At 48.2% G+C, this 14,461-nt stretch overlaps 1 protein-coding gene across 1 annotated transcript in view; it reads right to left on the bottom strand.

Moving 5' to 3' along the window:
• Nucleotides 1-895: 895 nt before the first annotated feature.
• The window catches only part of ASTN1 (astrotactin 1), a 283,425-nt gene continuing 269,859 nt past the window's right edge, over nucleotides 896-14,461 (bottom strand). The window contains exons 19-23 of the mRNA XM_059675026.1: nucleotides 13,932-14,083; nucleotides 12,780-12,915; nucleotides 8,313-8,413; nucleotides 7,269-7,452; nucleotides 896-3,279 (exon numbers count right to left, since the gene is read on the bottom strand). Coding sequence (XP_059531009.1) covers nucleotides 3,042-3,279; nucleotides 7,269-7,452; nucleotides 8,313-8,413; nucleotides 12,780-12,915; nucleotides 13,932-14,083 — 811 coding nt within the window. The 3' untranslated portion in view covers nucleotides 896-3,041. The remainder of the gene's footprint in view (nucleotides 3,280-7,268; nucleotides 7,453-8,312; nucleotides 8,414-12,779; nucleotides 12,916-13,931; nucleotides 14,084-14,461) is intronic.

Below are 14,461 nucleotides of genomic sequence, written 5' to 3'. Positions count from 1 at the left end.
TGCTCTTTCATGAGACATTGATAGAGGTTGCTGGGTGGTGTGCATCTGGCAGAGGGTCTGAGATGCTCCGTCCATGTGTCAGGTGCCTCAGGAGGAATGTTTGGAAGGCTGGGCCTAACGTGCTCACATGTGACCTTGGCCTAAAGTGCTCACACATGCCCTCTCCAGCATGGTGGCCTGAGATTTCTTTGGTGATAACACAGGAATCCAAGAGTAAGAATTCCAGAGACAGTGGATGTCCCAAGGCCTTTTATGACTCAGACGTGGAAGTCACATAGTGTCATTTCTATCATAATCTGTGGTTAAAATAGTCACAAACCTGCCCAGATTTAGGAAGAGAGCCCGCAGAACATGCTTTCAAATGGGAGATGTCAAAGAGTGTATAGCCATGTTTTAAAACTGCCAGTCTTCATCTTCTTTTAATAGTCGTTCCTGCTTGCAAAGACTAGAAGGCTCATCATTACTTTGCAAGGGGGCCTACTAAGTGTGCAGACACATCTGGTCGTGAAAGATAAAGGGAGTGGCGGTGAGATGACATCTATTTATAGTTACATTGTAGAGAGAAAAAAGAGCTTGAGTGTTTGGAGTTCTTTGTAATGAAGGCTTCCATGTCTAACTTTCCCCATAAAGTGCCCGCTCTGCGATGGAGAACAAGCTCATCTTACCCACCAGTGTGTCATGGGTGTAATAGCTTATTTGGAGAAGGTGGCAGAGAAAAGTGAGAATCAGCACTAGGTAGCAATAATTTGCTGTTAAAATCTTTTTTTTTTTCTAGTTCGGATGACAGGTGATAAGACCTATGTATTTGGAACCTAACATTTAAAACGAATGATTCCCCAGTTGGTCCAACCAGACACCAATTATTTAAAGACACAAGGTAACACCCACACAAATGGACACTTACTAACAGCTTTATTATTTAGTTCCATTTTTAGTAATCGTACAATAATTCTCTTTTAAACAATACTGCTATACCTGAAGTGGGTCAATCATATTCTTTCTTCCTTCTACAGTAGTAAAGTAGGGGGTTTTCACACTCATTTTTTTAATAGAACATTTGAATATCAAGAAATGCGGTTAACTAAAAATAACAGACCAAATTCGGTAGGAAATGACTGCACACTCGGAAAGGTTTCAGCTCTCACGGTGTCCATTCGTGGGGACACCAGGCTGGGTGAGTGTTGGTGGGCAGGACCAACTCCCTTAAGACTTGTTTGGCAGCTTGGAAACTAGAGGCTGAATACTGGCCCAGGACCATCACCCTCTCTAGGCAGGTGAGTTCCCTCCAGACACGCTTTGGGGAATGTCATCAGGGTGTGATCGACGTGTCTCTCTAGGGCACAAACCCTCCACTCAAGTCCTTACTTTTAACGTGAAAGTAGATGGATCCCAGCTATGGGGGAGCGGGGGTGGGGGGTGGGGATGTATGCATAAGTGTAGTGTGGGTGGGTGTATATGTGTGTGCACATGCCTGGTGCAGCGAGGGGGACACAAGGAGGAAGAGAATCCTGGGGAAGGAAGGGAGAAGAAGGATGGGTCCCAGACAGGGAGAGCAAAGATTAATAAACAAGCTGGGTGTCACTCCCTGCCCTTACCTTGCCCACCGCTAGGGACAGCCTTGGAGCCTCCCGCTGCTGCTGCGTGGACCTGGTTTTCTGCTCAAACTTGAATAAAGGACAGAACGCAGTGGCAGCTGCGAAGGTGGCCTTCCCTCGCCACCCCATTGGTTGGTGACCCACTGCCCAGGCATCTTCCTCCTGGTGAGAAACTTTCCCCTGAGGCGTCTTAGCTGAGCCCTGCTTTGGATGGCCGAGTTTCCTGCAGGCCTTTGCTCTGGGCCGGGGGTCTCTGAGGCAGGTACAGTCCATTGTGTGCTATGAACCTGTGGATCTTGAGGAGGGGGGGTGGATGAGAGCGACCTGAGGTCGCAGCCATAGCCCAGTCTTCACTCCCAGCATGGGTGGGGACCCTGTGGTCCCAAAGGTGTTCTAGCTACAGAGTTAAGGGTGCATTGGGCTCCCCTGCCTGCCCATGGTGGGCGCATCTACACCTCAAGGAGTGGGAAAGGGGGAGGCTCTCTGGGCCAGAACCCCTGGATTTCACAGCTACTGCCCAGACAACACTGAGCACAACGCTGGCGGGGTAAGCGCCTTGCTCTGGAACGTGCCAGCCTGAACTCACACTGCCATCCAGACAGACCAGAGGCGGTATTTGGGACAAGGTGCGTACCCTCTCTTTGCCTCAGTTTCCTCATTACTGAAAAGGAGCTCAGAATAACACTGGGGGGGAGGGGGCCTGTTGTGAGAATTTGGTGACATGTAAAGTACCGAGAGCAACGTCTGGCATCTAGTACTCCCTCAGTGAATGTGGTCTGTTATTACTGTTTAGAAAAGGTCAGCACCGCTCTGTGGCTGGCCTTACATCTTCTCCATGACCTTTCATGTTTCTAAACGAGGACCCTGGTCAAGGGCAGGGTAGCTGAGTGTGTGAGGACAGCTGAGGCCGTCACTGGTCCACCTGCAAAGTTCCTTCTGAAAGGCTAGGCCCCCACTGTTGCCAACACTCAGGTGCCCTCCTGGCAACCAGGTGGGGGAAGAAGATGCCTCTCTCCTATGTATGTCCAGAGAAATGATTTGCAAAGCTACTAGCAACAACATAATGATTGTGGTATGGACGAGGTGGGGGAGGGGGGGCAGAAGTTTTTTGTGATGGGTAATTACTTCAGTTCACTAAACACTGATGGTGGTACTGGCCCTTCCTGGATGAACCCCATGGGTGAAAAATCAAATCAATTGCAAAACAAGCCCCAAAGAAATCCCCTAAACTTGAAATGGCGCTGCATGAGGCCGCTGGCTGGCAGGTTGTGTCCTGGTCATGCAGATGGAGAACATAGTGAAGAAATCCTGCAGGCAGCAAGGGTCGGTTTCTCCCTGGGTTAGATGTCACCTGTGGAGGTTTTAATGTTCCATTAAAAAATACTAAAAACCCACAAACCTACCCAGATGTCCTCCTCTCTCCTGCTTCTCTCTGGCTTCATGGTGCTAGATGTCTTTGCTGTCTCCGTAATCGTTGTAGGGGACGCTAAGGGTCTGCTCCTCACACGTCTTCCTGAGGTCCTGGCTCAGCGCTGACCAGTCAAGTCCATAGGGCTTGATCTCGCTGTAGCGGCAGCCCAGATACCGGAGGGAGCCACGCCGCAAGCTTATCTTGGGTTCCTGCAGGAGTCCGTTGCACCAGCTGCTGAGGTCCCCAAGCTGGGAAAGGATGAGGCCAGCTTTCCTAGGGGACAAGCATGGAAGTCAGAAAGAGGGGAAGACAGGAAGGCAAGCAGTGTGATGCTGTTCACTCCGAGGGACAGAGCCTGGCCTGGTTTGCTTACTGCTCTATCCTTGGCACTTAGAACAGGGGCTCTCCATAGATATTTGTCAAGCAAATGAATGAAATACCAGTAATAGCATGGCTGGGGCAAAGTGGGGCAGACAGGGACACAAAATGCAGTGAGGAAATTGCTAATATATTTGGTGGGAATGTCTGCCCTTTTAAAATCATAGAGCTGTCAGTTTTGAAAGACATCAAATCAGTTTTCTTTAGTCAGTAATTTAATTTATCATTAGATGGCAAATAAGGTATTTGTCTGAATAGTTCTCTTTTCAATGCTATTTCTGCACTGAGTAGAAGCAGCTGAAACAGTGATCTTGCGGGGATAGCAAATGGAATCAGCTATGTGGTATGGAGGTAATTGATTGTGGTATGGACGAGGTCAATAAGGCCTTCGCGCACGCTGGCACAGGGTCATTCTTGTGGAATGTGCACACTTTCAGGGGCACACATCACCTAATTAACCTGCAGGGAGTTCATGCTCCCTTCTGCCATCTCCCTCAGAGAGGAAGGAGGTCATTGCCATTGAGCCTCAATCAAGGTGGGCAGAGGAGGTGATGAGAGGCACCTGAGCTGTTTGCAGATCCCTGGAAGAGAAAGGAGCAGGCCTTCCCACACTGGAAAGGAGTGATGCCTCTGGGCCAAGGATAGAGTATGATCGCCTGTGCGTGTAGCCTGAGGAAATGGCCCTCCCACCCGCTATCTCACTGGTGTGTATCAGAGATGGGAGCTACCTGATAGCTTGCTGGCGTGTGAAGGAGCAGGAATCCTTCACTCACTGTGTTCTCCAGAGACTGAGTGACCAGAGACCATGAGAAAGGGTCTATCTGAACAAGCTGGACAAGGCTGTTCTGGGAAGCTCAACGCAAACTCTTGTAGTCCTTATCAACCACTAGGCTAACGTCTCAGGTGATAAATCATCCCTTCCCATTTAGTCAACAATTCCTTCCAGAAAACGAAGCTTCCGCACGCTATTTAGAACGAGCTTTCAAAGAATAGTAATTGCATTCATTTCATTCCTGGCCATGAGCATCACGAGGGGTGAGCTCACCACATTCCTAGGAGGGCACACTGAGAGAGGGGCGGAGAGGACACAGGAGGAAAGATTTTGAGCCCCAGCAGCACAGTCAAGGATCTAAGACAGTGAGAGGTCACTGGAAGGGCAGTCACATTTGCTCCAACCTCAGTGGTGGGTCAGAGGAAATCTGACCCCCCACCTGCTGACAAAATACCATCTTATGTAGATGGGCTTTCTCTGCAGTTTGGCCAAGCAAGCTTTCCAAAAATAATCAATAGGGACTTCGGCGGCCCATCCTCTTAATTTATCTTACTGCATGTCCTGAGTTGGAGGAAAGGGGAGCGAAGGAAGAGGGAGGAGCAGCATCTCTATTATCTTTAAGAAATAGATAAACATGCCATAGCCATCCTTTGCAACAAATGGGTTTACTTACCCCCTGAATCTTTGCAGCTACTTTCACTGCTCACTTTAAAAAAAAGTAGTAATTAATGTGGGTCTGCCCTTGACTATCTCAGAGCCTGTGGTCTTCTTTCTTACTAGCAATGCAATCAGTGTTGTTACCAAAGTATTTCAACCCTTGGCTCCACCTGAAAGCTTCCATGAATTGGATTGAAGTAAAGGAATTCTTTCTGCTTGCTCACAGGAAGTAGGTATCCAACAGACCCCTTTTTAATCATTCCCACAAATGACTCCAAAGTGGACTGATGTACCTCAAGGCAAGAAAAATAGAACTTTTTCTTTCCTGTGGTTCTCCCTGAGATCCATGACGCTAAAGAGTTAAAACTTTATTATCCACAAGCCACTGAAACTACACATTATTTTCAAATCTTACTGAGCCTTGAAAAACTAGTTAAAGGGTCTCCTGGGAGGGGGGTTTTGGGAAAAGAGTGTATAGTCCGCAGTAGGTCTTACTGCACAGTGAGATCCGTGTTTCTTCCCCGGCTCACTTCATTAAACAATTTTTCTTCTGACTCAAGTGACAAGAGAGAAACTGGCAATCCAAATGCCCTTGGAAATCAAGATGATAAAGGAAATGTTCGTGCTGTTCAAACTGTGACATTTAGGTTCCCTAATCAGGAACTGTATATATATATAAACCCAATAAGAAGACATCAAGCTACCTGACTTCAAATTATACTTCAGAGCTACGATAATCAAAATAGCATGGGATTAGCAGAGAAATAGACACACAGATCAATGGAAAAGAACAATTATAAAACTGCATGTATATGGACAAGTAATTTTTGACAAAAGAGCCAGACACATACAATGGAGTACAGATAGTCTCTTCAATAAATGGTGCTGGGAAAACTGAAAAGTCATATGCAAACAAATGAAACTGGATTAAGTTTGTCCCCATGTACAAAAATTAATTCAAAATGGATCAAAGACCTATATAAAAGCCTAATATGCTAAGTGTCTGGTCAGCCATTCAACCAATCAAAGTGTAATATGCTTAATGATATGCTAAGACCACTCACTATGACATGTACTGACCACCAGAGGGAAGACGTGCCAACCAGTAGGTTAGCTTGCTGCTGGAGTCCGTCTGATCAGGTATGAGCGAGATAGGCCAGACACACCCTGGAGCCCTCCTGCGGTTCCTCCCTGGCCCCAATTGCGCACTGGTGGGGTCCCTCGGCCTGGCCTGCACCCTCTTCCAATCCAGGACCCCTAGGAGGATGTCGGAGAGCCGGTTTCGGCCTGATCCCACAGGCCAGGCTGAGGGACCCCACTGGTGAATGAATTCGTGCACTGGGCCTCTAGTAAGTTACATAGAAGAAAATATAGGTACTAAACTTATGAACCTTGGTTATAGAGAAAATTTTATGAACTTGACCCCAAAGGCAAGGGAAGTAAAGGTAAAAATAAAAAAAATATGACTATATAAAAATAAAAAGCTTCTGCACAGCAAAAGACACTGACGACAACACAAAGAGGCAGCCAACCAGATGGGAGATGATATTTGCAAACAATAGCTCTGACAAAGATTTAATTTCCAAAATATATAAAGAACTCAATATCAAACAAAAACCCAATCAAAAAGTGGCAGAAGACCTGAAAATACTTCTCCCAAGTAGACATATGATCAGCCAATAGATGTTCAACCTCACTAGCAACTGAGGAAGTGCAAGTCAACACTACAATGGGATACTACCTCACACCTGTCAGAGTGCCTACTATGAACAAGACAAGCAATTAACAAGTGTTGGAGAGGTAATGGAGAAAGGATAATCCTCGTTCACTGCTAGTGGGAATGTAGACTGCTACAACCACTATGGAAAGCAGTCTGGGGATTCCTTAAAAAATTAAGAATAGAGGTACCATACGACCCAGCAATCCCTCTCCTGGGTATATACACAAAAAACTTGACAACATGTACTCACAAAGATACAGGCATCCCTAAGTTCATTGCAGCAGCATTCATGGTGGCCAAGACATGGAAACAACCCAAGTGTCCTGCTATAGAGGACTGTATAAAGATGATGTAGTACATATACACAATGGACTACTACTCAGCCATAAGAAAGGATGAAGGAAGGCCATTTGCAGCAACATGGATGGATCTTATGAATATTATGCTAAGTGAAATAAGTCAAAGTTAAAGAACATATGATTTCACTCATATGTCGGATATAAAACTGAAACTCGTTAACACAAATAGCAGTGTGGTGGTTACCAGAGGGAAGGGAGTAGTGGGGGCCCTAACATACGGGAGAAGATTTGACTTTGGGGGTGGGCACACAGTGCAATACACAGACCTTGTAACGTAGAAATCTACACGAAATCTATATGATCCTATTAACTAATGTCACACCAATAACTTTAATTAAAAAATGGGAAAAAAGAGGCACTGAAGTTGACTGATTACCTGGGTCCCAATTCATCCTCACACCTCCAGGTGAACTCTCCAAAACTCTCGTAGTGCTGGTTGTAGTGGTAAAGGACTCGGTGAAGGGTGGGGGAGCCCAGGTCCAGGAGGGTGTTGTAGGCCGTCTGCTGTTCCTTCCCGCTGGTGTAGCCATTGAAGAGATTGTAGATCTTGTCTGCTATTTCTGAGAAGGGCGACAAGCCAAATACTTTATATACATACATATATAAGCGAGTATATACTCAGGCACACATGCATGTGTATAGGCATATACACCTGCATACGTGTGTGTGATATTGATGAATACTGAGCCCAGCACCTGGAGAAAGTGGATTGAGTCAATCACTTTACCTTTGCCCCATCAGGTTTCAGGTTTTTCTTCTATAAAATGAAAGCCTTTGAATAGAATATCTCCCAGATTAATTTTAGTTATAATATTCGTTGTCTTTGCCCAGGTTTCCTAAAAACAGAGAGCCTGAGGCAAAAGCTCATAGATTAATACTGTATAGGTAGTGTGACCCCAGGCAAGTGGGAGGGAGGATAAAGGTGTGTGGAAGGAAGGAGGCAGAGGCAACAGAGGGAGGGCACTAGGGAGCAGGGGGCTGCGTTCCGAGGGTGTAGGAAGCTGCTGGATCCCTGCCAGTCCATCCATGGAGGGGATGGAAGAACACTATCTCAGCTTCACTCCAAGACTGATCGATAGGGCTTTTCACATTTGCTTATGTACACAAAATACGGAGAGAGTAAGTGCCAGATTCCATGCTGAGGGCAGAGGTCATGGGGACCCCAGCAGGTACCGAGCACCCGGTGAGTCTCCAGGTGTGCCCAGAGCCTGCACCAGCGTCCCTGGCTCCAGGATTCACTCTGGAATGATGGGGCACTACGAGGATTTCCGCCAGAGGCGACGGAGAGGATTCCTGGGAGAGAGAGGCCCCTATGCTGGGCCTTGGATTCTCCTCTTTCCCCCCTGAGCTCTAGGTTGTTCCCACAGACTCCCTCCTCCTGGTGGCGAGGGGCAGTCCCTGGGCATCCTTCATCGCTTACCTTGGGCTTTGACATCATCCACCACAGGGCAGGGGGTCTTCACGATCACGTCACTGGGCCTGGAGCGTCGTCCTGTGTTGTCCACACCCCACAGGGTGAACCTGGCAGGGAGGGGAGGGTGTCGTTATCAGAGAACGGCCAAGCTCTGCCTGGATTGGAGGCGGGGGTGGGGGTGGGGGTGGGGTGAGTTGCCCCCAGATGCTCTGCGACTCCATGATGCACTTACTGCCACCACCCAGGTCACAAGGTGTGTGGTCCCAAGCCTCTCACTGCTTCCTGGTGGGTCTTGGGCTGGGGTTTGCGGTCTTGGGTATATTATCTGATGGGAAGCATCATAGCATAGAGCACTGGTTATCAAAGTGGGGACCCCAGACCTGTAGCAGCAGCGTCATGCCCCACCCAGACCTACTGGATGGAGACTCCAGGGATGGGGCCCAGGCGATTCTCACGCCAGTTACTTTCTGACAACCACTGAGCTGAGGCAGGAGTCTGTCTATGGGGCGGTCAGAACCGGGGTCTGAGACCCCTGCTCCCCACCATGTGATGTGAGTTTAACTCCTCTGAGCTGGTTTTCCTCTTCTGTGAAATGGGGATGATAATAAAACAGGGAGACCTTGTGCGGGACCTGGAGCCTAAGGACCCTGCACAGCTCACTGACCCTGCTCTGTCCTGTCTTGTGCTCAGTTGACACTTGGGACACACAGGAATGAGGGCAGTTTTCCTCTTTAAAGTCGGAAGTGAAACCACCAGGATGGAGGGGCCCTGATGTACTGGTGCCTGGGCTCTACTTCCTGCACGCAGCTCCTCTGACCACAGGGGTGCTGCCTCACGTCCCCCGAGTGGAAACGAGCCACAGAGGGCTGTGACAATGAGAAGGAGCCCCCACCCCTCCGGAGAGCCCCCCCAGGAGGGGGAGGAAGACCTGGCTACTGAAGGCTGAGTGGATAACCCCCTCCCCCACAGGTGAAGAAGCGGAGGTTCTGGGACGCAGAGAGGAATGTGATGTGACCTTGACAATAACTTCTGGTGTTGTTGCCCAGGACTTCTGTCCCCAACCCAATGAGAATAAAGTCATTAATGCTGCCTCTCTTGTCACTTTCTTTTCTGTGTCCTCATGGGAGGCTGCAGTCTTGGCAATTCTGAATTTTCTTTCCTTTTGGCAGAGCTAGAGGGGGGGACAAGATGCCCAGGCCGAGTGCCCAGGTAAGGTCTGCTGGGCTGAGAAAGTGGTGGGATGACTGTCTCCGCAGAGAAAAGACAACCCTGCATCCATCCACCACTTCCTCCCTCAGAGGAGCCCAGAGAAAGTCAGTGTACCAGTGTGTGGGTCGCCTCCTCACCCTCCCCAAGTCCTCATTCGGGAACCACGGGCACCGCACACAGGCAGCCCCCATCTCACTGGGCATCCTGGTCGTGCAGGACACGTGGCCAAGACCACAGCGGTGGGCTCCGCAGGCCTGAGACCAGAACCAGGTGCTCAGCTCCCTGTCTCATCCAAATAGGTGGCTCCGTCCACTCCACAGCCTCTGCCATATGCCTGGGACAGAGTTCCTCTCACCCACCCCCAGCAGGCCCACTGCTCGGCAGCCTGGCGTTGTGTCCCATCTTGCTTTAAATTCCAGCTAAACTGAGAGAATACTGAGCTGGAATAAAAATGCCTGTGCTTAACTTAATTCCCAAATTACTCTAAAGGGGCAATTAGTATAAAATGTAGGGTCCTAGGCACTATTTTTAATAGCAAAGGAAGGCATTAGGGAAGGAAATGCTTCCCACGGCTGGTTTTCTTTAAACGGCTATTGAGGAAATATTGACAAATACAGGAGCCTCAAATACAGGAGTAGAGGGGATGCTTGGCCTCAGAGCCATTCCTCAGGGGTCCCAGTGCCCTCCATCCTCACGTGCAGGCTGTGAACCCGCACAGCCTGGCTGTGGCTCCAGGGCTGGGGTCTGAAAGATCTGTTGCTCTCACAGGCTCCCTTCCAGGCTGGAGGGGTCGGGGGAGGTGATTTCTGCGGATCACTCCGGATTGGCTCCCTACTGAATTACCTGTCTGCTGTCACAGGCCCCAGAGGCAGTGGTTCTCCTGTGAGCACATGCTGTGGCGAAGGGCCTGGGCAAGCAGGCCACGGAGTCACCCCCTCTGGCCCATTTCCTTGTCTCTAAAACGAAGATGTTGGACCAGACATCCTTTAAGATACTTTCCAACCATGGATTCTTAACTGGGTTTGTGCTGTGGACCCTACTCAGAATAATGATTTTGAAGTGCATTAAATAAAATGCTTCAGATGACAAGGTCAGCCAGGTCTCTGAAATGCAGTTCTACCTCTGTGCACCCAGGTGAGGAGCCAGCTCTGTGCCTCAAGGTGAGGTGCTAAGATCGTGCTACTAGATCCTTCGGGGCATGAAATGCAGTGTGTGAAGAGATAAGAATTCTGATTCCATTCTTCACCACCAGCCACACCCGAGACTACCAGCTATGTGATTCTAGGGAAGTTACTTGGTGTTGCTGAGTCTGTTTCCTCAGCTATAAAATGAGAACAATCACCTTAATCTCACAGGGTCAGAAGGATTCCCAGAGGCTCCCTCACCTGGCAAGCACTCCATGAATGAAGGCTGCCTTCCTCCATTTTATAGATGAGAAAGCTTTGTTGCAGAAACTTCGTGAGTCTCACTCTCGGTGGTTAGAAGGTTAGAAACGATCCAGGCTTGGGGCTCATGTGTTCTCAACACTTTACCCAGGGCTCCTTTCCTTCTGCACTGGGGGCTGAAGCTCAGCCTCCCTCCACCCTAGTGCAGAGGAATGTCTCCCAGGCCAGGCCCTCCTCCTGTGATCTGCAGTGCCACCTTCCACTAGGTCCTAGTGCACACTGTCTATCTTTTCCTCAGCCCCATGCTTGGTCTTTAACTTCTTTAAGGTCACAGAAAGTTTGCTGTTTTACAAGCCAGAGGGCAAACTGGAAGTTCACCAGGGATGTCAGAGTGGGAAGAGGCATCAGCCTCAGTTCTTTGAGCAGGAAACTTAGGCACATCAGGCCAACCTGAGGTGGGTCCCAGGTGGGTGAGGGTTGGCATTCCCCACAGACAACAATGCCAGCCTCATGCTCATAGGAACTTTGAAATTCCTAATTAACAGTTGTGACTTAGGGACAGGGATTATGGAGCCCCTATTATAAATGGTAATTCCAATTTCACTGAGTTTCAGGAATTTTACAGCAGCTACTTTGTTCCTTTTGTCTGTCCCTCTCATAAAGGGCCACAACTGCCCGATCATAAGTAGGCTGGCTGTCCTTCGTCCTAGGATTAGCATTTGTGTTTCTCTCTATTTCCCAACTCCTCCAGTAAAAACTCACATATTTTCCTTTCATCAGCATGGCCCCCTGGCTACATTTCCTTTTCTTATATTGGAAGTATTCAGCCTGGGCATCCAAGTTCATCATGCAATCAATGCCACTCACATTTCTAGTGCTTTTCATCTTTGAACTCCCTGACTGCAGAAATGGAAATGATTTATTCTGGAAACCTCAACGCTATTCTCGTGCCCTCATCTGTAAACTGTTAAATGTTTTTCATCCTGACGGGGTCAGAAGGTCCCAGAACTACATCACAATGGTTTCTGCCTTAGCTCTCAAATTTTCCTACCAGGACTTGGATTGCATCATGATCTCTCTCTCCTCTCTCGGTGTCTTTTGTGTGTCTGCTTCACAAATAGCTTTCAGTTGTTCCCAGAGCACAGGGAGGGATGGGAGGAGCGCTCAGGGAAAACAGGGCTGTTGCAGGTGCCACAATAATGGAGTTCACTGTGTGTCCTTTGAAGAAAAATGTGGACCACCTCTAACCTCAGTAAACTATTTCAATGCCACTGCAGCTAGCTTTCTAAGGCAGAGTTCTTGGTATTCTGCTCCTTTCCTCCGAAAAATTAATAATCTCCTCTGATATACAGCATTTCACTCTATTTTCCCAGCTTTGCCCTCTTCTATCCCTATTACTCACCCTCTGCTTCCTCCGCCCCATGGACGACTTCACTACTCACCTTCATGCCTCTTTGCCTTCTTTCCCTAGCTGATCCTGCCACCTGGTATGCCCTTTCCAACATGACTCTACCTACTGAAATGCTACCCAATCCAATTCAGACATCCCTGCAAGTCACAATCGACCACTTTCCTTTCTCTTCAACACATCCCTTGCTCTTCCATCCAGCATTTTTTCCATTCTGCCTGATGTCAAGGTTCGTTGTTTCTCTATTTCCTCTCTATGTTGTGAACTCTTTGCAGGATGGGACTACATTATCTTTCTTGATCCTCCCCCTACTGTGCCTAGAAGGTTCTGTGTAATGCTGATCAGGACAAGAGTTGAGAGACTCAAAACATTTTTCCAAGTCTCCAAAGGAACCCAAGTAGCAAAAAGGAACCAGCCAGGAGCCTCAGGATGTGTGGGGGAAGGCACAGCAGGGCAGTAGGTGTCACTCACATGTAGATGGTGTCGGGTTCCAGGCATCGGATGATGAGCGAGATGGTGGTGAGCTGCTTGTCTGGCACCTGAGAGGGCATGGCGCAAGGAGACTTTGCTCCGGAGATGATGTCATCCACAAAGCTCAGCACCGTTTCTGCCCGGGGGAAGGGGTGGAAAAGGCATGAGAAATCGAGGCCAAGCAATGAGGACACAGGATCAATTTAGTGGCAACTTAACATTAAAATTGCTTGGACCCCAGGCTTCTTAAATTCCAGGTAGAAAAAGGACACCTAGAAGGAAAAGTTTTTTTATAACTATTTCACATTTAACTAATGGTTTAGAGCCATTTGTCCAGAGTTAGCTCAGAAGCAATTAAGGCAAGACGGACATGCCACATTGCGAGTTTGTATGCAATGTCCTTGGTGAGAACAGCTGTTCTGGTCAGTGGTCATTGCCAGACCTTCATGGTGCCTGTGCACATCAGGGAAAGGGCCTGGAAGAAGCAGTGGACAGCAATCTGTGCCTGAGGACACTGACTGGCTCTAAGCCTCAATGACAGTTTTGCCAGAAGATATTTACCCCGAGTTAGATAGACTGTGGATGCTACCATCCTGTTGGTCACCACACTCATGTGAAAGTTTCAGGAATGATTTACCTTGACCTTTCCTATATGTGGACAGTGAAATAGTGAGGCATGAAGCATTTTTTCATGAGGTGATTCCACTACTCTAAGACTTTCTTCTTCTAGCTGGTCCTAGCAAAACCAGAGTTTGCTTTAGAACAAGACACGGGTAAGCGAATCTGTCCACACGTGCTTTTGCCTTATTAGTAAAGAAAGCTTTTCTTCTGTAATCACGGCAGTGGTTAGCACAGAATTGTTTTCTAATTATGGGGGAGGATAACTAGTATGCTGTATCATTACTTCTTTGTGAGTGTGCCTAGAGGCAACGAAATGGACACCTCTTCCATAAACAAAAAGTGAAACAAAATCAAAACAAGATTTTGTCAGATGCTCACCAGGCAAACACTCTTAAATGGACAAAATGACTGCTGCTCAGGCCTCTCCGGAATTGCCCTGGGGCCCTGGGGCCCTGGTGCAGAGCCAGGAGGCAGGCGTTTTTTCTCTCCTGCTTCCCACCCTGGGTCCAGGAAGTGATGGGAGATGCTCACCAGTCTCCACTTTGGAGTGGTCCATCCTGTCGGTGACCTTCTCTTGACGGATGAGGTAATCTACAATCTGTACCCCGATGGGAGGCTCTGAGTGTTCCCACTCCAGAACCACAAGGGTGCTGCTGGGCTCGTGCACCGTGGACAGCCGCAGCCTGAGGGCAGAGAAGAGGAAACATGACACAGGGACACAGCTGAGACCTGCGGGCTCTTCTCAAGTATACATTCTTCTTTCTGACCGTTTTCTTAACCAACCACTACAACGATCTCTTTGAGTGCCTGTCTCCTTCACTGGAGAGTCAAGTTTCGGAAGATCCTTGATATCTATATTTTATTCATCTAAGTGCCAGTTACACGTTAGGAATTCAACATATATTTGTAATCAAGTAAGTAGGTGAGTCAAAGATGAATGAGTGCCTGTATCTCAAACGGTCAGGGACAGGTCTTTTGAAGTAGCCCTTGATAGAGCTTGAAAATATAATGCCTGGATTTGCTCTTGAAAAAGTAAGAGAATGTGCCTGTAATGCTTAGAC

Source organism: Myotis daubentonii, chromosome 18, assembly GCF_963259705.1.
Source record: "Myotis daubentonii chromosome 18, mMyoDau2.1, whole genome shotgun sequence".
NCBI classification, from domain to species: domain Eukaryota; kingdom Metazoa; phylum Chordata; class Mammalia; order Chiroptera; family Vespertilionidae; genus Myotis; species Myotis daubentonii.
This window is presented reverse-complemented; position numbering and strand designations above follow the sequence as displayed.